General features: G+C 36.7%; 1 protein-coding gene and 1 long non-coding RNA gene across 3 annotated transcripts; one reads left to right on the forward strand and one right to left on the reverse strand.

The window, feature by feature from the left end:
• The first annotated feature begins 1,083 nt into the window (after positions 1–1,083).
• Positions 1,084–1,584, forward strand: LOC140006298 (uncharacterized). The gene is made up of 2 exons (XR_011813935.1): positions 1,084–1,136; positions 1,516–1,584. It is a non-coding gene; the product is annotated as an uncharacterized lncRNA (long non-coding RNA).
• Positions 1,585–12,333: 10,749 nt separating this feature from the next.
• LOC113687462 (protein ALP1-like) lies at positions 12,334–16,517 on the reverse strand. 2 transcript variants are annotated; one of them, XM_072048726.1, is made up of 5 exons: positions 16,035–16,517; positions 14,416–14,560; positions 13,477–13,983; positions 13,169–13,394; positions 12,334–13,091 (listed from the first exon to the last, which is right to left on the reverse strand). In XM_072048726.1, the coding sequence occupies exons 3-5, from the start codon at positions 13,966–13,968 to the stop codon at positions 12,535–12,537; spliced, it is 1,275 nt and encodes a 424-aa protein (XP_071904827.1). In that variant the 5' UTR covers positions 13,969–13,983; positions 14,416–14,560; positions 16,035–16,517; the 3' UTR covers positions 12,334–12,534. The 2 variants fall into 2 exon arrangements, with proteins under 2 accessions (XP_071904827.1, XP_027060867.2); XM_027205066.2 differs by lacking the exon at positions 16,035–16,517 and having other exon boundaries at positions 14,416–15,037.
• Positions 16,518–25,138: the final 8,621 nt, after the last annotated feature.

Genomic DNA, 25,138 nt, shown 5'->3' on the forward strand with positions numbered 1-25,138 from the left:
GAAGAATTGCGATCAATGTTTGATTGTTTGGCGCAATCTACTGGTCCATGGAAGACTGTAGTTCGTGTACTCAAGAATTACTCTATTTACGAGGGCTATCAGGATTACATAGAAGATGAAGTACTGAAACGAGCTGCACGATTTTATCCTCCATGAATGAACATGAAAGTGTCTAGCCAAAGACATTAAAGAAAGGCGCTACTTGGGAGGCAACCCAAGACTGTTTGTTTCAGTTTTCATGCATTTTTGAAGTTTTAGTTAAGTGTTAGTGTCAATTAATAGTTTGATGTTTGGTGGCAGGAAATTAGTAGTTGGACGTGCCCACGCCAGGTGGTCACGCCTGAGGGAAAGAAATTTTCGTTCAGGATCTGCGGACTCTATAGCAGTTAGACGTGCCCAACCCAGGTGGTCACGCCTGAGGGAAAAGAAATTTTCGTTCAGAATCTGCGGACTCTATAGCAGTTAGACGTGCCCACGCCTAAGCCAGAGGTTCCTTGAAAAAAAAAATCAAAAATTCAAAATAAAAACATTTTCCATTTTACACCTTCAGTTTTGGTTCTCACAATTCGAGTTTTGAAATTTGAGTGTGCAATAAAAAATAAAAAATAAAAAAACTATTTTTTTCCCTTCTTTTTTTTCTTCTTTCTTTCTTTCTTTCCTTTCCTTTTCTTCTTCTTCTCCACCGCTTCCCCTGTTTTCCCCCTTTTTCTTTTTTCCTTTTCGCGCGCCGCTCCACCATCACTACAGCAGCTGTCGCCGCCACTACCAACCCGCGACCGCCACTGACCAGCCGCGCTCCACCAGCAACTGCAACCTCGCGTCTGAAGCCGCCGCCACCCTCTTCGCCGCTCTCTCCACTCACCAGCTCACCACCACGCCGCACGCCGCCAGCGCTGGAGCCGCCTACCACCTCACCCACGCAGCTCCTCCTCCTCTTCACGACCATCGCGTACTGCCGCGCGTCGCCCAAGCCCCACGCTGCCGCGCCCTTGCGCGCAGCCTCCCCTGCGCGACCTCCACCAGCTCCACTCTCTTGACCACCTCCACCTCAACTCAACCTCTACCAGCTCGCCATCGCCGCCACTAGCTGCTCCGCTGCTCGCTCCATTCCCACCTGTCCAAATTGACAGGTGGAGGTATTGAACCTTCAACTTCGATTAGTATTTTTTTTCTGGTTCTGCTTTTGCTAGATTTTGCGCTTGTGTGTCTGGGTTTCTTGTTGGATAACAGAGGGGGTTGTTGTGGGCATTTTCTAGGGTGAATTTTGGACAGATTTGGGTCTAATTGCTACCATATGTGGGGATATTTTCTGATATTTGTTGAATTGTTGGCCGTCTGACCTTCCCTGTGTGTATACCAGTGGTACTGGTTGGAGTGTTTTGTTTACATTCATTGATTTTATGTGGTCGCCTGTCTGATTGCAAGCTAATGACCTTGTACTTCTGTTGTTGTTCGCATTTTCACCTGTGGTTGCTGAAATTGCCAATTTCTGGGGTCATTTGCTACTTTTCACAGGTTGGATTTCTTGTTGGATCCAAGAGGGTGATAATTTGGGCATTTTCTAGGGTCAATTTTGGGACAAAATTACGTTTATTTGCTGCTTCGTTTGGGGATATTTTCTGGCATCGATTACATTATTGAATTGGCCATTTGCTTTAGTTTTTCCCTGTGACTCACCAGTGGTACTGGTTGAGATTTTTGGCCTATCGTTGTGGCTCCTATTTGAAGATTCTTGCTTATTTGAAAGTTTAAGTTCTTGTGATTGGGTTGCTGCCGTTGAATTTAATTCTTTCCTGTCTGTGCACCAGTGGTACTGGTTGCAGTGTTGCTTTTCATTTCTTAATCCTCTATGCTGGACTGCCTATTCGATTCTTGAGTTTTGGTGCCTGAACTGTCTCTCGATTCTTACCATTAGTTGTTGGAATTGCTGGTTTCTTGGCCAAATTGCTAATTTTGAGCGTTTGACTTGGGTATTTGACTGTCCAACTGGTGACATTTGTTGCGTCCTTTGAAGTGCCTTTGGTTGGATATTTTCTGCGTTTGTTTGTTGAATTGGAGGGCTACTGTGCCACGTCCATTACTTATTGCTGTTGGTGGCGTCTAATTGACTTGCTGGGAGTATTTTACCTATTGATTTCAATTGCTAAATCTTTAGAGCATTTGTTGCGATTTTGGACTACATTGTTCCTGCATTTGACCCAATTGGGGCCACCAGTGAGTATTGATTGAAATTGCTGTATTGGTGGGATATTTGTATAGTCTCTAGGTGCCTGGGTTGTGCATTTTGTTGATTGGGTTGTCTACGAGGGAGGCACCAGTGGCTATTAAATTGTTATTGTTTTGAATTTGCTAAGTGGCATCTCCCACTGATGGCCTCTGATGCTCAGTGGATGAGCGAGTAATGCATATCGCCAACTAGGTGGCTCCAATCCCTAAGAACCTGGCCGCGTATTTCCACCTGAACCGCCCCTCTTTTGATGACTTCAGGGAAGTACCGTTGCCCCTCTCCTTCCTTCTACTTTTACATTATCACATTGAGGGCAATGTGTCATTTAGGTGTGGGGGGGGGGGAGATCAGTTGGGGTGCTACTATTTTTGTTTTTAGTTTCTAGGGGCTTTTCCTTTATTTTTAGTTAGTTTTTGCCTATCTTTCATTTATTTTATTTTTTTTTTCTTTCTAGTGGTCAGTCCTTAAATGAATACCAAGTTTTGATGCTGGATTGTTGCCTCTAATTATGCTATTGCCAAGTTTTATTAATAAAAGGGTATTAAATTAATGTGGTTGAGTTCATGAACATTTCTCCGGTGAATATCGGTAATTGCTTGACTTTTTCAATTTTTGGTTAATTTTTCTAGGCATAGGGAATGATAGTTGGCATTTTTTATGTGAATTGGTCCAGTTATTAATTTTAGTTCCCCATATTTGAAAATTTGAGGCTGGTTGCTGTTATTTTTGTGTTATTTTTAGTTATTGTGCTGTATGGTTGTAAATAAGAGCTGACTGTACTCTGCTAGTAGTTACTACTGAATAACCGGGGATCTTCACCTAAAGTGTCAATTTTCGCGTCAAAAGGTAGTAGTTGCTATGAGTGCGTCGTCCTGTAGCGATTGGAGCTGAGTAACCAGGCTCCTCCATCTATCAAATGTTGGAGTTCGCGTCAAAAGGCTCTAAGGGCTATAGACTAAGTCTTTTGTTATTCGAAAAAAAAAAAGAAAAAAAAGGAAAAAATAAAATAAAGATTGGGTTAGTATGTGAATAAGTCAGCTTGCCAGTTTGCTGCATTAATGTCGAGATTTTGGTTAATAGTTGGACCATTTGCTGATAAATGTGAGCAACCATTCCTTTTTCTTAGATTAGTTTGCTTTAAATTGGAGGAGTTGGTGGTTGGGAAGCTAACCGGGGTGATTTTTCTTGGATCTTAACTTGTGAAGATTGATATATGTTTTTCTGGGTATCTTGGCAATACTGTATTTGGAGCAATAGCCATTATTAAATTTCGGTGTTCAATTGTTGTTCTCATGCTTGAGGGCAAGCATGGTTCAGGTATGGGGGGAATTGATAGGGTGTTAATTGTTGGTTATTTTATTGTTAATTTTCCCCTTTATTCTTGCCAAATATTGTTTTAATTATTAATATTTACTTATATTTGGTATTGGACTCAATTTCAGAAAGTGAAACAGAAAACTACAACAATGAGGAACTTTTTGGAGATAATTGGGATTTCAAACAGCTGGGCCCACATGGTGCTACAAAGAGATTGCATTTCCTTTGCTGATTAGGAGATTGGAGTCCTACGGGCAATAGGAAACTAAAAGCAAGGAATTCGGTAGAGCCCCACTTTTGGTTTGATTCTCAATTTCAGCAGGGGACCACAGGGATAAGAAGCTTTAGTCATTGTTGGCTTTAAAAAGGAGACAAACATACAGAGAATTCGGATCAATCAATAGTTTTAGTTTAGGCTTTTAGCATAGTTTTAGTTTTTTTTCTCTTAGCTCTTTCGCATGGTTGTTCTCCATTAATGGAGGACTAACCTCTTAATTCTAGTCAAGGGGACAACTGAAGACTTGGTTCAACAATTACTGTGAGATCAAAATTATTTTAATCGCTTCCTCATTTATTGGTATTTATGTGTTTCCTGTTTTTAATTGTTATAGTCCTTATGTATAATTGATTAGTGCGCAATAATTAATTATTCATATAGGCTATTTTGCTAAATAGAGGTAATTGAATCCGTAATTGTTCGTTATCTCTATCTTAATAGCAACTGGCGTAATTGGGTTTATATCAGGGGTGCATATGATCTAGCTTAAACAAACCCTCGTAGCGTGTTTGTTGGTTAGGATTGGGCCTTTCTAATTATTAATGCAATCTAGAAATTAAATCCTACGGTTGTACCTAGGGTTATTTTTGGGTTAGAGAAATAGCTAACGGTCGTACCTTAGCTATCGAGAAATTAAGGAAGGGTTGGTTGTTTATCGCGTGCATGACAACTATAACTAATCTATTACTAAATGTTGAAATTATTTCTGCATCAATGATCAGTGCATGAACCATTTCTGAAGTGTACCATTGGTTAGAGTTTTCTCTTAATTATTTCTCTTAATCAATTATTTCCTGCAATTAATTTATTTAGTTAGTATTTAATCCAAAAACCCCCCATACTTTGGACTCTAGAAGAAACGAATTATCCCCAATCCCTGTGGATTCGACCCTACTCACCGCTATATACAAAATCTGTATTTTTCTCGAGTAGGTATTTATTATTACACAGGTTCGGCACCTGTCAATTTTTGACGCCGTTGCCGGAATGGACGCTGAAAAGTACTTAAAGTCAAAATTTAGAAGATTTGTCGTTGTGGGGTTCGATTGAGAAGCTGAAAAAACTTAATTATAATAGATATTACTTTATTTTATTTAGAGGGAGTCGGGGGCTAATTTTGGAAAAACAATAACAATTGCCAGAGGAGGACGGAATCTTATCGGCTAGCTTAGGTTTTCTTTTCGGGTTGTTCTTTAAAAAGGGATTGGCCGCAGTATCAGAGGGGGGAAGCCATTATTGTTGACTTGTGAGAAACCAACTCTTCATGTTTGAATTGACAAATTGAGAAATCAAGCAATTGAGGAACCTTTTCTCTTGTATATCTTGCTTAGCAATTAGGAGAAGAAAATAAGGGCCGCAAATGTTGACTATTAGCTTTGTTTTCCAATTGGCTTTGACCGACATTGAAATAGGGCATCAGACCCTCTTTTGCGTTGTTCTTTTTGGAGACAATTGGAGGCGATAAAATCTTGTGCTTCTTCCTCCTGGGGTTGACCGGAGTGGGAGAACCGACTTGCGAACCTTTCCCACTTCCACACGCGCGGCTTGTCCTTCATTAATGGCGGGCTAATTCGCTAATTCTAGTCAAGGGGGCAACTGACGAATTGGTTTAGCAGTTACTGTGAGATCTAAATTATTCTTAATTATTTTCTTCATTTATTGATATTTATATGTTCCCCGCTTTTAATTGTTATAGCTCTTATGTTTGATTGATTAGTGCGCAATAATTAATTGTTCATATAGGCTATTTTGCTAAATAGGGATAACTGAATCCGTAATTGTTCGTTATCTCTATCTCAGTAGCAACTGGCGTAATTGGGTTTACGTCAGGGGAACATAAAATCTAACTTAAACAAACCCTCGTAGCGTGTTTGTTAGTTAGGATTGGGCCTTTCTATTTATTAATGCAATCTAGAAATTGAATCCTACGGTCGTACCTGGGGTTGTTTTTGGGTTAGAGAAATAGCTAACGGTCGTACCTTAGCTATCGATAAATTAAAGAAGGGTTGGTTGTTTATCGCGTGCATGATAACTATAACCAATCTATTAATTAATGTTGGAATTACCTTTGAATCGATGATCAGTTGCATGAATCATTTCTGAAGTATACCCTTGGCTAGAGTTTCTCTTAGTTATTTCTTTTAATTAATTATTTTCTGCATTTAATTTGTTTAGTTGGCATTTGATACCAAAACTCCCATTAATCTTGATTTGAAAAGAAACAAAATATCTTGCTAGTCCCTGAGGAGACGACCCTGCTTACCACTGTCTACTAGTTAGGGAATTTAGTTAAATAATTTATTCAGGTATATCGGATTAAGCAAATTTTTCGGGAACAGGATGAATCAAGTAACCCATTGCACACCTGCTCCAGTACTCGAATTGATTATTGACTGTTTTAAGTGGTAGTTAGGTTTTATTAATTATTATTGCACAGGTTCGACACCTGTCAATTTTTGGCGCCGTTGCCGGGGACTGGTATTTGAATTATTTGTTTCTTTTCGAATTCAGTTTTTTTTATTTTGTTTTATTTTTCTTGGTACTTTTGCTAGTTTATGCCCCGTTCTTCTCGCACAGGTGAATTGGTATACGATCCTGAGGTCGAGAAGGCAGCGCATAGGCGAAGGCAAGAAACCAAGAGACGAAAAGAAGGGCATTTATCTTCTGCAGACGAGTCAGTAGAAGACGAATTTAGTATGGCCAACACCCAGACATTAAGGGAGTTGGCTGCCCCGGAATTGACTCACCAGCCCTTGTGTATCACATTCCCCACTTTGGCAGAGAACACAGCCTTCGAGTTAAAGTCAGGGTTGATTCACCTCTTACCTTCTTTCCATGGTCTCTCTGGCGAAGAACCCCACAAACACGTCAAGGAGTTCGAAGTGGTTTGCTCTAGTATGAAACCTCCTGGGGTCACTGAAGAGCAAATTAGACTGAGAGCCTTCCCCTTCTCTCTCAAAGATGCAGCGAAAGATTGGCTATACTACCTACCTGCAGGTAGTTTTACCACGTGGGCACAATTTTTCCCCGCATCCGGGGCTGCGAGTTTGAGGAAGGAGATATGCAGCATCAAGCAATACTCCGGGGAGTCCTTGTACGACTATTGGGAAAGGTTCAACAAGTTGTGCACTAGATGCCCACATCATCAAATTAGTGAACAACTGTTGATCCAGTACTTCTATGAAGGGCTCCAGTCAACTGACAGGAGTATTATTGACGCTGCGAGCGGAGGAGCCCTGGCAAACAAGACACTGAAGGAGGCATGGGACTTGATCGAAGCCATGGCAGAGAACTCCCAACAATTTGGCTTCCGTGAGAGTAACCCTACTCGTAGGGTTAACGAGGTAGAGACGTCATCCATTCATCAGCAACTATCAGAGTTGACGTCCGTTGTTAGGCAATTGGCCACGGGAAACTCACTGCGAGCTAGAGTTTGTGGCATCTGCACTAGCATGGACCACTGCACGGACACGTGTCCCCCTTTTGCAAGAGGACAGGGCGGAACAGGTAAATATGGCCGGAGGCGTGCCGCGCTCCGCAGGCAGTATGATCCGTACTCCAACACATACAACCCCGGTTGGAGAGACCATCCCAACTTCAGTTATGGGAACCGACTGCAAAATTCACTCTCAAATCGTCCACCAGGGTTTCAGCAACCATGGCAGCAAAAGCCTCAACCTCCGTCCACCAATTCAAGTAGCTCTCTGGAGGATATTGTCAAGAGTTTGGCTACGACTACCGCCCAGATCCAGCAAGAGACTAGACAGCTCCAGCAGGAGACCAGGTCATTGACCACGAATATGGCTCAATTCCAACAAGAAACTAGAGTCTTAACCATGAGCACCACTCAGTTCCAGCACGATACCAGAGCAGGCATGAAGGATATGGGGGCTCGAATAAGCCAAATGGCAACTGCCATCAATCGCCTGGAGTCCCATGCTTATGAAAAGTTACCCTCACAACCCGAAGTAAATCCCAAGAATGCAAGTGCCATGACACTGAGGAGTGGCAAGAAACTGGAAGGGCCTAAAGTGGGAAATTCAAAAAGCAAAAGTGAGGAGGAGATAGAAAAGGAAATTGAAGAGGAAGGACGTATTCGAGAGGATCCTAAGGTAACCTTCACTTCTCCACTCACTACTAAAACTAACTTACCTCCTTTTTCTTGCAGGTTGGAAAAGACAAAGAGGGCAGAAAGGAAAAAAGAAATCCTGGATGTATTCCGCAAAGTTCAAGTAAACATCCCACTATTGGACGTGATCAAACAGGTACCCAAATACGCAAAGTTCTTGAAAGACTCATGCGTTAACAAAAGAAAGCTAAGGGGTGATGAGAGAGTGATGGTAGGAGAGAATGTATCAGTTGTACTTCAAAGGAAACTTCTACCCAAATGCGGGGATCCAGGCATGTTTACTATTCCCTGTAAGATTGGACATTCTAGTATCAAAAATGCCATGATAGATTTAGGGGCTTCTATTAATGTGATGCCTAAGTCAATCTATGATTCCCTAAATTTAGGACCGTTGAAAGAAACGGGGATAATAATTCAATTGGCTGATCGTACATGTGCTTATCCGGATGGGATAATTGAGGATGTTTTAGTGCAAGTAGATGGATTAATTTTTCCTGCTGATTTTTATGTGCTTTACATGGATGATAGAAGTGCCCCAAATCCATCACCCATTATATTAGGAAGACCATTTTTGAGTACTGCCCAAATTAAAATTGATGTTAATAAGGGTACTCTCACGATGGAATTTGATGGAGAAATAGTCCATTTTAATATTTTTGATACAATGAAACATCCTATTAACTCTCAGTCTGTGTTTGCTATTTATGCCACTAATCCTTCTGTGCAAGAATTTTCTAAGTTTGCTTGTAGGGGTAAATTCAAGGTTACTGCGAACAAGTCCTATAGGATGAAAGCAATTCATGAGGTGAAAATGGAGAGAAAATTTAGGAAAAAGGTTGCACTCAATGGCCACGTGGATCCCGGAGGAAGGCCACCAATTACAAGAAAATTTCAATTACATCCAGACTAAAGAGTGGTGCTATGTCTAGCCAAAGACATTAAAGAAACGCGCTACTTGGGAGGCAACCCAAGACTATTTGTTTCAGTTTTCGTACATTTTTGAAGTTTTAGTTGAGTGTTAGTGTCATTTAATTGTTTAATGTTTGGTGGCAGGGAGTTGGCAGTTAGACGTGCCCACGCCAAGTGGTCACGTCTAAGGAATGGAGTTGGAAGGCGACGGCCAGAAGACTCTATAGCAGTTAAGCGTACCCACGCCAGGTGGTCACGTTTAAGGGAAGAAAATTTTCGTCCGCGGACAGAAGACTCTGTAGCAGTTAGGCGTGCCCACGCTAGGTGGTCACGTTAAAATAAAAACAAAAGGGAGAAAAAAAAGGGCAAAAAGACAAAATTTGCCCTTATTAAAAAAATATATATTTCAAAGGACCCGCAGCCCTACTCTTTCTTTCTTCTTCTTTCTTTTCTTTTTCTTTCTTTCTTCTTCCTTCTTTTCTCTTTTTTTTTTTCTTCTTCTCTTCCTTTTTCTCCTTGTCCGCCGCCGCACCTCACCCTACTGCCCGCCGCTCGATCTCCACCAGCCCGCGCGCCACGCCAGTCGCGCGACCAGCAACGCACGCCCGAGTTCCTCCTCCGCACCTCCAACACGCACCAGCGAGCCCATCAGCTCCAGCAGGCGCGCAGCCCAGTCGCGCTCTCGACCAGAGCAGCGAGCAGCAGAGCAGTCGCGGACCGTAGTCCGCGCGCGCAGACCTCACGCCCGCCCCCTTGCGCGCAAGCTCGCAGCTCGAGCAGCCTCTAGCACTGACACGCCGCACGCCAACGCGCGACATCTCTCTCTCTGCGCAGCCAGCGCGCGGGAGCTCCACCACCAGCCGCAGTTCCAACTCCTCACCAGACCGTGCGCGATCTCATTCTCCAGCCGAGCGCCCTTTTGCGTCTTAGCCCCCGCGTGTGAGGTCCACACACGTCTTAGCCCCCGGCGAATTCTTTCTTTATTTTTCAGTCGCTCAGTAGCTGAGGCCAGATTACTAGTTTTTCATTAGTTGAGGCCAGATTTTTTATTTGCTAGCTGAGGACAGAAATTATGTGTTATTTTGGGTGCTGTGATATATCTGTGGTTGATTGTGGTCTTTTTATGAAATTTTGTACTCAACCAGAGATATTTGGGAAAAGTTTTTTTTCACTCTGGCTGCCTGTTTAATTAATTTTTGGGGAAATTTGCTGTGTTTATCTGATTAATTGATTTTTGGGTTGAATTGGTAGTATTTGGAGAAAATTTCGCTGCTCGCAGGTTTAATTAATTTTTGGAGTGTGTTCATAGGCCGTTTCTGCACTTGTCTGTGATTGGGAGCTGTATTTAGTTGTCATTTGCTTTGTTGGCTGTTTGTTGACTTCTTTGGAATACCATTCCCTTGCCTCCACCCTGCCCTCTGATTTCAAATGACTAAACCAAAAAATAAGAGCAAGAACAAGCCCGCCTTTCCCTCCACAGTCGTAGTTCATTTCTGCCCTCCTCCGTTTTTAGGGAAGTTTCGTTGCGCCAATACCTCTGTTTTGATCTTTCTTTGCTTACATTGAGGGCAATGTAAGGTTTAGGTGTGGGGGAGGGTTAACTATGCTTTAGCTGTGTTTTTAGTTGTCTTATTAAATTTTTCCTTGCCTTAGTAGTTTCCTTCTTTAAACGGTGATGAATGCAATTGAGATATGAGTATAAGTAGTAAGTTCATACCATGGGGTGTTTCATTTTTCCTCGATGATGTGTTGATTGATGAATATGCCAAACTTGACAAAAATTTGATCACTTGTGCAATTTTTGAGCCTAATTTTTTCGTTTGTTTGAGTGGTTAGTGCACATGGTTTGTCATTCTAGAACTTGCTCGGTTATGCATGTCAAGACCACATTTAAATGAGTTTAATGCATTAAAATGATAGGGCACCTAGGAATGAGCCATTTTTGGACTTTCTTAAAACCAACCCTTGGATTATTTACAACCATTAGGGAGCCAAGTTGAGCCTTAACTCCTATTCTTCGCTTGGGACCCTAGTTTTTAGCCGTAAAACCTCTTTTTAGACTTTCTTTTTTGAACCTCGTGTGAAGAAGTGCTTTGATTTCATTATACAGAATTTTGGAGTATTATTTGAGAGGCATTACACCTATCTATGAAAAAAAAAGGGAAATGTGAAAAGAAGACAAAGTGCAGGAAATCAGCAAGTAAAGTTGATTTTTATGGTGTTGGTTGGGAGTTATTGAAAAAAAAAGGGAAAAAAAAGAAAAAAAAGGGGAAGTAGATGAATGAAAAGAGGAGAAAGAAAAAGTCGAAGGTTGTGGCAGGTGCCAATTTACTTCACTCGTGTGATGGTTGAGATGCCTTGAAGTTCCCAATGTGCAAGAATCTGTGTAATGAATTTCTGAGCACTTTCTTTATACCTTTTACACCCCTTTGACTCCTTTTTATCCTACCCTCTCACCCTAGCCCCATTACAACCTTTCAAAGTCCCTTGATTGCTGCATTGAAATTCATAAGTAAGTGGTGGCGATATGATATATGAGCAAGCCTATGGTAGTGTCATTCTATTGTGTTGATTTGAGAGTTATCTTATATACATATGCTATACACTTGGAGTGAATGAGTGCACTTCGAACTGCGAGAATTGACAATTTGGTATATTCTGATTTCGGTGAGGTTATTGGGAAATTTGGGATGCCATTCTTGGTATGAACTGCTGTGAATTGCTTAATATCTTGATTGCGCTTCTGAGTTAATTATGCTTGAGGGCAAGCATAGTTTAGGTGTAGGAGAGATTGATAGGGTGCATTTTAGTGGGGTATTTTGGGCATTAATGCACGTTTATCTGACTAAATATTTTCATTAATTGAGTGGATTCTACTGATATTTTGTTTTGATGCTAATTGCAGGAATGGACGCTGAAAAGTACTTAGGGTACGTTTGGTTCTACAGAATTAGAATTGAATTAGAATTGGAATTCTATAGAATTTGAATTCTATGAATTAGAAATCCAAATCCTTGCAATTCTTTCGTTTGGAAAATACATAGAATTGATACGGAATTTATTTGGAATTCCAAATTCTTTGTTTGGATGAGAGAAGAATTCATTAGGAATTAGAATTGTTTCCAACTAATATTTCCTTACATAAAAAATTTCTTTTTTTTACTATATAATAATTTTTTAACATTTAGCTAATTGTTACTAAAGCTTTAAGGAAAAAACCAATTAGTACCTTTAATAATTTATTTTTTCTTGCATTTAACTAATTGTTAATAAAGCTTTAAACGAAAAAAAATTAGTTCCTTTTTTGCAAAAATAAAAAAATTCTTTTTTTTAAATTAAATTATATTAAATAAAAAATAATTGTATATTCTAACTTAAAAAGTAGTTAATATTTATCGAGTTAAAACCTTGATACAAATTTAAAGTTAAGAACTTTAAATTTTAGAAAATCAAAAGCCTACTCTATGATATGAATTGGGAGGAAAGTCATAACTTGTACCTATTATAAATATTTGAGTTTTGTATCTTACAAGAAATTTCAATAGATGAATACACAAACAACGTGTTTTTAGCCAAAAAAAAAAGAGAAAGAAAAGCACAGTTATACATTGCTACTATTTTCAATAAATGGCCATTCTAATATTAAATTAAGTTCGAATAAATTCCTATCAAATTTCAACTTCCATGATGGCCTTGTCTAATTTGATAGTCAATAAACATTGCTCGTGCTAAAGCATTCCTAAATTGTGTCCACTCGCTAGTTGGTTGTACTGTTCGAATTCGATTCTCGTTAACAGCATTTACACCACCATCATTATTTGGACCATCATCTTCCATTCCATTTTCCTCATCTTCATCTTCCATTTCATCTTCATCATCAACCTCATGTTGTACTCTTCGCATCTCAGCATCAACTTCATCCAAGTAAGGGTCATTTGGTTGTTCTACTCGAATAAGATTATGAAGGATGGCACATGCATTAATTATCATGACATGAGTCTTAACATCAAAAAAAGATGCATCTCTCAAAATGGCCCACCGCTTCTTGAACAAACCAAATGTCCTTTCAATCACATTTCGAGCAATTGAATGTCGAAGGTTGAATAACTCTTTAAAATTTTCAGGCTTCCTCCCACTAGCAGACCACTCGCTAAGATGATATCTAACTCCCCTATATGGAGCTAAGAAACCGGAGCTATTTGCATAACCCGCATCAACAAGAAAGTACTTGCCTGTAATGTTAGACAACAAATTATTACTCATTTATAGTTAAAAGAAAAAAAACACATGATATCTAATTGTCACATACCTTTGGGAACAATTAATGGATCTGATCTAACTAACGCATCCCGTAGAACTCTACTATCTGCTGCAGAACCTTCCCATCCAGGCAATACATATGTAAATCTCATGTCACGGGAGCATACACCTAAAACATTTGTTGCTATCTCATTCTTCCTATTCCTATATCTTCCTTGATCTCTAAGAAGAACATGTACTTTAACATAAGTACCGTCTAACGCTCCAAGACAATCCTGTATTATAAACAAAATATCATAAGTTGATGAATCTTGTAGATATTATCTTCATTAACAAATATCAAAAAATATTGATTACCTGAAACCATTCCCACTTTTCATGCTCGTAACCTTCCATTTCCGTTTCAGGCTGGATAAGATAGTGTCTCCCCAATTTTATGATAGCACATAGAACTATATTAAAGTATCGACTAACTGTCTCACCTGATCTTATGAAATTAAAATTGACAGTGCGATTCTTAAAGTTATGAGCAAGAACATAGAGAAACATTGCAACTGCTTCTTCAACAGTAATATTTCTAGTATCCCTCAACCCACAATGCTCTCTTAAATTTGTACATAAAACAGTAAAACAATGTTTATTGAGTCTAAGTTGCTCTACACAAACTCTATTGTTTCCATAGTAAAGACGCCTTAGATATATTTCACGTGCTACTTTAAAGTCCAAGTAAGGCTCCTTTACTATATGTTTCTCATGCCACCAAACTACTAATGTGGCTACTGTTACCATATAATTTGCAACTACCACTTTTCTCTTTTTTTTTTTTTGCTCGTCTCCTTCCTTATCCATGTCAATATCCAAATTCTGCAATTCAAAATCATGACAACAATAAGAAAAGGTAAGTCAAAAGACCAAATTTTAAAAAGTGAGTGTGTTAAATTCTACATAGTCAATTGAAGCTAAAATGATAGCTAAAAAGATTAATTATCTTCTCCTTGAAACTCCTCTATATATGTGTGTGTGTGTGAGATAAAGATAGCTATTTACAATTTCCTAACTAGCAATGAATTGCAGGGAAAGCCCAACTGTTACACCACATAAGCTTTAAAATATGTGTAACAATTGATTATATACAGAAACATACACCAAAGAACTGCAGGACAATTGTTCTAGTTAGTGTCAAAATTGAACCGTTATTACCAAGCTCAATAGTTGAAACATGAAAGCCAGAGATAGAGCTATAATTTTCACATCAAAAACCTATTCACAGCATTCTAAGTGCTTGAAAATAAATACCTTTATAAAACCACAGATACAAGGAAGACTGAAGTGACGATCTTCAGCCTTTAAGCATGCCCAACTTCATGTCAGCCCACAACTTTGCTATCAAGAAGAATGCACCGACTTCACTTAAATGCAGGGCAAGGTTAAACAAGCCTTCCTGTAACATATTAGGAACAATCAAACACATTTAAATATACGCTAAGAGAGAGTGTGTGAGAGAATTTATGACAGCATTAAATAGTCCAAAACAAACATTCATCACATTCCATGTCCATTGACGAGAATTTAGCAGCCTTGAGCTGATACATAAAAGATTTTTCAGGCCCTGACAGCAAGTTTTTCAACAGCCACTGCAGTATAGAACTAAAAATTCGCTCTGTCAAAGTAAATTTGTGATTCCTTCTATGATTCTAGATACTAAGTTAAGAAGAGTATAACTGGTTTTAAGAAGATTTTTTAATCTGACACTTGGTCATAACAGCCAACAGCCTTGGAGTGTGAACTGGAGACGTTATATACTTGATCATAACAGCCAACAAATAGATTTTATAAAAAGGGTGTAATCTGCATTCTCTGTGTTTATGATCTCAGTGTCTTGAAGGAGGATACTTTAGCTTCGGATTCAGCATTTCATCCATTATCAGTCTTAAACATGTGGATATGATTCAAGAAGTCAGGTTCTTAGCCAAGGCCACTTCCTGATGTTTAGAGGTCGAATCATTATAATGCAGTGAAATTTTAAACTTGTAGCAGTAATTTTTTGTAGACAAAACGTTCTTGAATGAGATAATTTTTCTGCCTGTAATGTGAATGTAGATCTTAGAAATTATCTCTTGAATATTCAATCTACAAAGAACCATGAACAATGTATTACAAAGCCACAAACAAAAGGGGGAAAAAAAACTGGATACTAGTAGTGTTTTTTTTAATGTCAAATTCAAGAAATGTTATGTAAATACAGCATCAGGAGCAAGCTTAAAAGTTCAAATACAGAGGCAAATAACTACTTTAATCATTCATTACTAATTACATCAGAAGTGAATCAACGAAGTGAAATACAACTCAATAAAAGATGCATTGTCCAAATAGAATGAAATTATATAATGCAGTTCACGTGATCAGATTTAGGAATCACACAAATGCAAGGAAAGGTATAATTATTTCTTCAAAATACCAACCAAGAAAAAGAAAAAAAACAAAATTGCAGCCCCCTGTATGCAGAATGTCTGTAAATAATGCAATCCAGGATCAGAATCATCAGAATCCCAAAACACTCACTTTTTGCAATTGAAAGCAAGAGAAGCCTTCGCAAGCTTCTGTTTCTACCGTGAGAGTAAGCGGTAAGCCACTCACTCAATCCTCATCAACTCATCCTTCAAAAAGCCTCTACTATTCCATTTGTTATTATTATTATTTAATTAATTTCACAAATATTAGGGGAGCAAATGCGATTCATAAGTAGCAGCAGTAAATTTATTTTTTCTTTAAATAAAAAAACAAATATCGATCATAATCCAAATCCCACAACACAATTCAAATCGTCGGATGTCCAGAACCATCAAGTTACAGAAAACTTCATTTGACAAATATAATGCAGGAAGAACGTTGAATGTAAAGGAAAATGCGCTTACCGTTGAGTTGAGCAGTAAAAGATATTTGAGAATCCTCCCCTAGACGGCTTCAATATATACAAAATATTTGAGAATCCTGCACTTTGTTCGCGATTGCTGAGGTGATGGGTAGATGCGTGGCAGAGCGATGCCGGAGACGGTGGTGGAAGAGGGAAAATGTTAGGGTGGAGGTGAAGGGGATGACGCAGAGCAATTAGATTAGAGGTACTTGCGGTTGAGGAAAAGTGTCTAATTAGATAGCGAGAGAGGGCCGCTTACCTAGTTGACCCGGTTTTAATTTTTTACCCGCTAGGATCCGCGTACTAACCCGAATAGGAGGTGAAATTATGGAATTAGAATTGTAATTCTTAGGTCTTACCAAAGAATTGAATTTGTGGAATTGATGGCTCATAGAATTCAAATTGAATTCTAATTCTCTCACATAGATAGCGTCCAAACCGAAGATTTGGAATTGATGCTCCAATTCTAATTCTAAGCCTCCAATTCTATGGGAACCAAACACACCCTTAAAGTCAAAATTTAGAAGATTTGTCGCTGTGGGGTTCGATTGAGAAGCTGAAGAAACTTAATTGTAATAGATATTACTTTATTCTATTTAGAGGGAGTCGGGGGCTAATTTTGGAAAAACAATAACAATTGCCAGAGGAGGACGGAATCTTATCGGCTAGCTTAGGTTTTCTTTTCGGGTTGTTCTTTAAAAAGGGATTGGCCGCAGCATCAGAGGGGGGAAGCCATTATTGTTGACTTGTGAGAAACCAACTCTTCATGTTTGAATTGACAAATTGAGAAATCAAGCAATTGAGGAACCTTTTCTCTCGTATATCTTGCTTAGCAATTAGGAGAAGAAAATAAGGGCCGCAATTGTTGACTATTAGCTTTGCTTTCCAATTGGCTTTGACCGACATTGAAATAGGGCATCAGACCCTCTTTTGCGTTGTTCTTTTTGGAGACAATTGGAGGCGATAAAATCTTGTGCTTCTTCCTCCTGGGGTTGACCGGAGTGGGAGAACCGACTTGCGAACCTTTCCCACTTCCACACGCGCGGCTTGTCCTTCATTAATGGCGGGCTAATTCGCTAATTCTAGTCAAGGGAGCAACTGACGAATTGGTTTAGCAGTTACTGTGAGATCTAAATTATTCTTAATTATTTTCTTCATTTATTGATATTTATATGTTCCCCGCTTTTAATTGTTATAGCTCTTATGTATGATTGATTAGTGCGCAATAATTAATTGTTCATATAGGTTATTTTGCTAAATAGGGATAACTGAATCCGTAATTGTTCATTATCTCTATCTCAGTAGCAACTGGCGTAATTTGGGTTTACGTCAGGGGAACATAAAATCTAACTTAAACAAACCCTCGTAGCGTGTTTGTTAGTTAGGATTGGGCCTTTCTATTTATTAATGCAATCTAGAAATTGAATCCTACGGTCGTACTTGGGGTTGTTTTTGGGTTAGAGAAATAGCTAACGGTCGTACCTTAGCTATCGATAAATTAAGGAAGGGTTGGTTGTTTATCGCGTGCATGACAACTATAACCAATCTATTAATTAATGTTGGAATTACCTTTGAATCGATGATCAGTTGCATGAACTATTTCTGAAGTATACCCTTGGCTAGAGTTTCTCTTAGTTATTTCTTTTAATTAATTATTTTCTGCATTTAATTTGTTTAGTTGGCATTTGATACCAAAACCCCCCATTAATCTTGATTTGAAAAAAAAACAAAATATCTTACTAGTCCCTGAGGAGACGACCCTACTTACCACTGTCTACTAGTTAGGGAATTTAGTTAAATAATTTATTCAGGTATATCGGATTAAGCAAACTCTTCGGGAACAAGGTAAATCAAGTAACCCATTGCACACCTAGAGTCCCTGCTCCAGTACTCGAATTGATTATTGACTGTTTTAAGTGGTAGTTAGGTTTTATTAATTATTATTGTACAGGTTCGGCACCCGTCAACAGTGAACTTGCTTTGGCAGATTTGGAAGTCTAGAAATAGAGTTCAGTTTGAGGGAATGGTAGGGTGTCCAGGAATAGCAGGAATGAACGCAGTGCAGCAATGGAATGAATATGAGGCAGCCCAGCATAAAGATGAGAGGGAGGTGTGGGAGGGAAAGATTAAACAGGAAACTCCAACAAAGTGGTTGCCTCCAGCAGAAGGTTTTGTTAAGGTGAACGTGGATGCAGCGCTGAGCAAAGTAAAGGGGGTAGTAGGGTGGGGGGTGGTTGCAAGGCAAGAGAATGGAGGAATGCTGAAAGCTTGGGCTGGGAGGGGCGATAGGCAGACTGAAGCCGGGGTGGAGGAAGCTAATGCCATTCGAATAGCACTTGTCAAAGCTGGAAGGATGGGATGGAGGAAGATTGAGGTCCAATCTGATTGCAAAGGAGTGGTGGAGAGCATCAGAGCAGGCTGCAGAAAGGATCCGAAGGTGGGAGCAATTGTAGGTGATATCCTTAGATTGAAGGACCAGTTTGAGAACTGTTACTTTTCCTTTGTCAAAAGGGAAGGAAACTGTGTGTCATTATTTGGCAAAATTTGCCATGCATGTGACAAATGATATTGAGTGGGAAGAGTCTTTCCCAATTTGGCTAGTAAACCTCGCCAAGGAAGATGTACGAGCCGTTGCTCACCCTATGTAGTTTGAGTTTTAATGAAAGCTGTTACCGGTTTGGAAAAAAAAAAAAAAAAAAAACTCCACAATTTAAAACCATCATGAACATTAACACAGACATCGCGCAATCTCAAATTGTATTTATACCCACAATTGTAAAGCAAAATGATCCAACCTTTTGGGTGAAAAAGACCCCCTCAATCAGAATACAATTTTTTTGCACAATTTCAGTTACTACACTATTCAACAATATTAACTATCTTGACTTATCCAATTGCATCAATTTCTCCAACATCTACTGCAGGAGGCTGTAGCTTTACGAAAGAACAGGCAGAACACGTCGGTGGGACGACGGACGACACATATTCATTAGTCATTTTTTCTTTTCTTCTTGAAGCAAGGAAGTTTTCGAGAGTTACTCGAGAGTGGCATTCCTTTATTAACATGAAAATGCATCGGATGCATGTGATGTTTATTTTCCACTTTCATGATAAGGAGAGTAATTAAATTAACACTTTGGTGTTTAATGGACACTCATGGTCCTAAGATTAAGTATAATCATGTAATTTTTGGTTTGTATAGAGTGTATAATATGAAAAAATTAAGGCATTGTTATAATTTAAACACGAAAAATTGTCAATTACTGCCTTATTTGATGCCGGTTTAGATTCTTTAGTTTTCCTATGAAGTTGATGCCTTCCTGTATTCATTTGGCTCATCCTAAGAGTAGACTTTATGAATGGTTGGACCAACTGTATTCATTTGTTTCAAAACTTCGTTTGTCTTTTGTTTTTAATTTATTCCCAATTCATATAGTTGGGATCAAGTCTACGTAGTTAACTTTTATATTTCGAACTTGGGTCCATCTAACCTTAATTCAGTTCAGGTGTTAATTTTATTTTATTTTTTTAAAGTAGTGTACGAACTACTAAAAAATGCTCATTAGGTTCCTATTAGAAAAATCCTTTGAAATTTTCTGAGATTTCTATGTTTTGAACTTTCCTTGAGGAAAGGTAAATTGGTTTATTTATCAAGCAGGGTTAATTTTCTGAATTCAACTCCACAATTTAAACCATCATGAACATTAACACAGACATCGTGCAATCTCAAATTGTATTTATACCCACAATTGTAAAGCAAAATGATCCAACCTCTTGGGTGAAAAAGACACCCTCAATCAGAATACAATTATTTGCACAATTTCTGTTGCTACACGATTCAACAATATTAACTATCTTGACTTATCCAATTGCATCAGTTTCTCCAAAATCTACTGCAGGAGGCTGTAGCTTTGGAACCGTTCATGTACAATAGGATTACTCCATTTTCTTCGTTTCTTTTTTATTTTTTTGTTCTTTCCTTTCAATTTTTTATGAAAATAATTAGTCACAGACACAAAGGAGTGTGCTTTTGATTGCTAGTTGTTATGTATATACAAAGTAGGAGCCCCACGCCTGGTGTAAACAAATGGTCACTTTGTTTGATTTCATAAATACCCTTCTTCTAGTTGAATTTTAAACTTCCAGATTCCATTTTCTTCTTCTCACAACATTTAATTTCCTTTTAATTTCCACCAACAAATAAGGACAATTTTCCAATTCCCCATTAATTGTGGCAGTTATTTGGAACATTATCAAAACTCGGGGTTAAAACCGCAACGGATCTTCTGTCCCACACCCTGTGCCACTCTCTGTCCCATTTTTTATTATATTGCTATTTCTCTTTCATAAACATCATGTTTTAATTCTTTTTTGTTTCCTTAAGATTCAATAACTATTAATTAAGTAAAAAATAAATATAACAGCTTCAAAAAAGTAAAATATAATAGAAAATTAAAAAATACAGAAGAAAATTCATAAAAAATTTCATTTTTTATGCATTTTGATTTTTTTGAGTTTGTTAAATTTTGTGTATTACTCAATTAATAGTTATTGGATCGTAAGGAAACAAAAATGAATTAAAACATGATGTTTATGAAGGAGAAATAACAATATAATAAAAAGTGGCACAGAGAGTGGCACAGAATGTGGGACAAAAAATCCGTTACGAGTTAAAACCAAAAGTTGATCTAGAGATTTATAGGGGACAAAAAAAGGCAGAAGAAATGTATACCACGCCGTTCAATCCGCCACAGGCCCATTCCACCAATTTTTTGAGTTTCAACTTTCAACTAATAGGTAACCTAATCATCCACGTAAAGCGACAACAGCCCATAAATTTTAAGAAACACCTTTGTGACTTGATTCCCGTCTGAGTTTCTCAGTCATCGGAAAAAGACTTGATTCCCGTCGAAAATGCAGAGTTCGGATAGGTTATTTATATTTAGAGGTGTGAACCACAACCCAATTATATTGACTCAATTATACCCACTCACTATTAACTAGTTCAAACCCAACCATTAACTTTGAATGGGTTTAAATGACTATCCAATTAAACCCATTTAATTGATGGGTAGTGGGCTAACTCAACTTATCCATCTATACCTATTTAAAAATAATTATACATTTAAACTAAATTTTTAGTGAGTGTTAAGTAAATAAATTTAAATTTTTTACTAATTTAATAACAATAAAATACTATTATTTCTTGTCAAATAACATGCAAAAAAAAAGTAGAATTATAAGTGACTCAAAAATGGATAATTAGATATACACATACCCATTTATTAAATGAGTATCCATTTATTTAAATGGATATAAATAGATAAACTCAATTATACCTATCATCCAATTATGACCTGTCCAAACCCAATCAAATTATCTATTTTGACATCTCTATTCGTACTTTTACACTAGTTTGGACAATAATTTGTCACATTTACAATCTTCCCTTTCTATTGATCTCCATCTTAAATAGCCACTCTATCCATTTGAAAGCCTTTCTACTAATGTATTTACACCACAAATAATTTTTTTTGAATAAAACATCATGATTTTATTAAAACTTGTATTAATAGTAAAAATTTACATTATCAAACATACTTACAAACCAAAAATCATATATTGACTTGCCAAAATACCCTACCCCGTTAGGCTAAATTTTTTGTTTATTACTGAAAAAAATCGCAGAAATATTCAATGACATGGGAGTGGTATGGAACTATATTGAAGGGGCAAAGCTACAAAGTATTACTCATGACGAATGGTAGACAGTTCAATAAACTTTACCTTCCTGCTTTCTCATGTGCCGCATGTGATCAAGCTGGCAGGCTCAGCAATTTTCAACCAGCTGGTCGTAGAGTCTCTGAAGTTCTCTCAGAGTGCCTAACTGCAAATTCATTTCAGAAGGTGTTCGACTTTTAAAAGACAACATAGAAGACTCTGACCATACACTTCTTACATAGCACAAAAATGATTTGCTTAACATCATCCACAATTTCTTTCTTTTAAAGCCTAATCTCTTTTGAAAGCAATCCTTAGTATCTAGGGATAATTTCAGAAACCTCCCCTGAGGTTCCTGATAATTTCACTGAACTCTTTTGAGATTTGAAAAATTACATATACCTCCCTTATCATTTAAAATGACAATTTCACCCTTAAATATTTTAATGAAATTCCCTTATTTATTATGCTTATACTTAGAATGAGTTTTAAAATTATTTTTCGATTCTTTTTCCTTCTTATTCATTTTTTTTATTTTTTGCCAATAAAACTATAGAACTACCACTGTTGTTTCTAATTTCTATTGTAACCAAATATCGAACTAGTGATTTTTTGACGAGTTAATTTTATATGTAATCCAATGTTTTTGCTGATATTTGTTTTCTATTTTTTGGTACTAAAATTAACAATAAATCAAAAAGAAATGGCCCAAAATCACTATCAAATTATAATAATCCCACTACTCAAAAAATTCATGAACTCTAAATGAATTATTCCACCATTTTCTTTTCTATCTTATAAATTAAATCCATAATAAAGTACTATCAAAAGTTTCTTATCATAGTGATAAAATTATTATTATAATTGTTTATCAAATAGTAGGTATGGACATGAAAAATTTGGCACATTTTCCTTATAACTATATTAGATAATCTTATAATTGTATAGGAAAATAAATTAAAACTGATTACACAAGGGTATTTTTGGATATTTATTTAAAAAATTGACCAAGTCAATATTATTTTAAGATTTTGTTACGAAAACTATCAAATCAATGGAGGTAAGTATAATTTTTCAACCTTAGGAGACCTCAATGAAATTATTAGAAATCTCAATGGAGGTTTCTAAAATTATCCCTAATATCTACAAGGAAACAGAAATACAAGTAAAAAATTTTTTACCTAACATCTATTTAACTGTTAGAATTATCTCTAGCTACCTTCTGTCAACTCATTTCATTGGAATCTTTCATCCTTGTCGCTTTTACTAGATTGGCATTGTCTTGGTTTTCATATTGTGTTTTTTTTTGGAGTCACCATATTGTTTGAAAGCAATTATTTACTCGAATTAGTCATGTGAACCATATTTGTATAAAGAATACTAGCTACATCTAGATTTTTTCAGATTTGAGAAAAATATCGTGATTTGTCATTTATCATAGTGTTATTTCAAGGGATAATTTCAAAAACCTCCCTTGAGGTTTTTGATAGTTCACTTGATACCCTAAAACTTTAGAAAATCTCCTTTGGCTCTCATACTTTAAGCTTTTTGTAATGTTTGAAATCCATTTCAAAATATAATGTTACAAAATTCATTTTGAGAGAAAGAGTATAATTTCATTCCAAATTTGCCCTTCTCTTGTCATTTCTTAATTTCCATAACATATCAAATTATCTCTTAATTTTTGTAAATTGATCAATGTGGTTCTTTAATGAAAATTTAAAAGTTAATAACAAGGTCGAAAAATGCGTTAATAGTTTTTGTCTCACTAGTTCAGATAAAAAATGTTAAATTACTCAAAATTATGAATGATTTACAATACTGTTAAAAATAACTTCCAATAATTTATAGCCATGATAATACCTTTTTACATTAGTTTCATATAATACAAACAATTTTATATAATTTTTAGCATGTTGTATTTTTTAATTTTCAAGCTACTGATTTGAGTGAAAAAATAGAAAATTCAAAAATATGTAAACAATTGATAGAACTTCTTAAATTAACTTAAAACACTTTTCAATAACGACAATATTATATTTGTAACCTGCAAAATCTTCAAATAAACTTTCAAATATGAACTCTTGGTATTTAAAAAACACACTAAATTTTATCCAATTAGAATAAACCTGCATACTTTTTGCTTTTTTTTATTTATTATTAATACACTCACGTGTTTGTAGTAAAAAGTAAAACAATAAAAGGGAAATTTTAGAATGAGATTATATTCACTCTCCCAAATAAATTTTTTACTATTATATTTTAAAATTGTAAATGATACAAAAAGGTTAAAGTAAGGGAGGCAAATGAGATTTTTTAAAGTTTGAGATGCCAAGTGAAACTGTCAGAAACCTCGAAAAGGTTTCTTAAATTATCCATACTTTCAAATGAAATTTCTATTTACTATATTTTGTTACTTGAGATTTCAGAAAATCAACTGCAAGAGCTTTGTTAGAGCAATTTGAAGGTTTAATCCCTAATTAATTAAAATCTTATGGCGGTCCTTCAAATATTATTTATACTCTTTAGTCACTAAACTATTTTTAAAGTCTCATGAAGTCTCTCAAGTTTTAATTGAAACTTTTTAACCCTAAATTTTTTGTTAGTACTTTGTACCCAAAGTAATACTACAACTAGTCGATGTTTGCTTTTACAATAAAAAAGAAAGAAAAAAAAAAAGAGGAAGCACAAATGAAAGTCATTTTCTGATTCATTTGCACATATATAGTCACGTTACATTTATGAAATTTATATATTTCGTGCACTGAAAAGCTTATCCTTATGTCTCAGGGTTGAATTTTGAAGGAATATCACGAGCATGACAGAGAAAAAAGCAATGATGCTTAAGTGGGTCATTTTTTATAGGATTGAATTTCATAAAAGATCACCAAGCATTTATATATCATGAATAAGTCTTTCTTAAATTAGTCTTTCTTACAAGTTAAAAGAACTTAAAAGTCTTTTTGCACATTTAACATTTCCGTTATTCATAGCTCCGCATTTCTGACCAATTTAATCATCTTATTCACATATAAATTATTGAATTTGTTGTATAAATTTATCAGTGAAGAAAATCTGGAAGAGTAATTTTGGGATTGGTCTCACCTTCTATACTCTCTTCTCTATATTGTCATAGTTTCACAAGTTTGTATTTAATTAGTTGAGGAGGCTTTTGTCTAATAGTTTAGATTGAATATTCATAACTTAAAAATTATGGGTTCAAATTTCTATTCCCCTCTTCACTTTTTAAATCACATTCCCAGCACAAACGTTGGATTTGGACAGTGAGTAACCAATAAATGGTTGGATTTGCTTTCCCTTCTATATCCATCCCTTATACCAATGGTGGGAAAAAAGCAAATTAATATGCGGCCAGCCACCGTC

The sequence above is a fragment of the Coffea arabica genome, chromosome 5e, assembly GCF_036785885.1.
Source record: "Coffea arabica cultivar ET-39 chromosome 5e, Coffea Arabica ET-39 HiFi, whole genome shotgun sequence".
In the NCBI taxonomy this organism is placed as follows: domain Eukaryota; kingdom Viridiplantae; phylum Streptophyta; class Magnoliopsida; order Gentianales; family Rubiaceae; genus Coffea; species Coffea arabica.

Bases quoted from the DNA above. Each gene is read 5' to 3' on its own strand.
- LOC113687462 (XM_072048726.1), bottom strand. From the start codon at position 13,968: ATGGATAAGGAAGGAGACGAGCAAAAAAAAAAAAAGAGAAAAGTGGTA. The intron at 13,395-13,476 runs GTAATCAATATT...TTTATAATACAG, and splicing joins AAAAGTGGGAATGGTTTCAG to GATTGTCTTGGAGCGTTAGA. The intron at 13,092-13,168 runs GTATGTGACAAT...CTAACATTACAG, and splicing joins TCCATTAATTGTTCCCAAAG to GCAAGTACTTTCTTGTTGAT.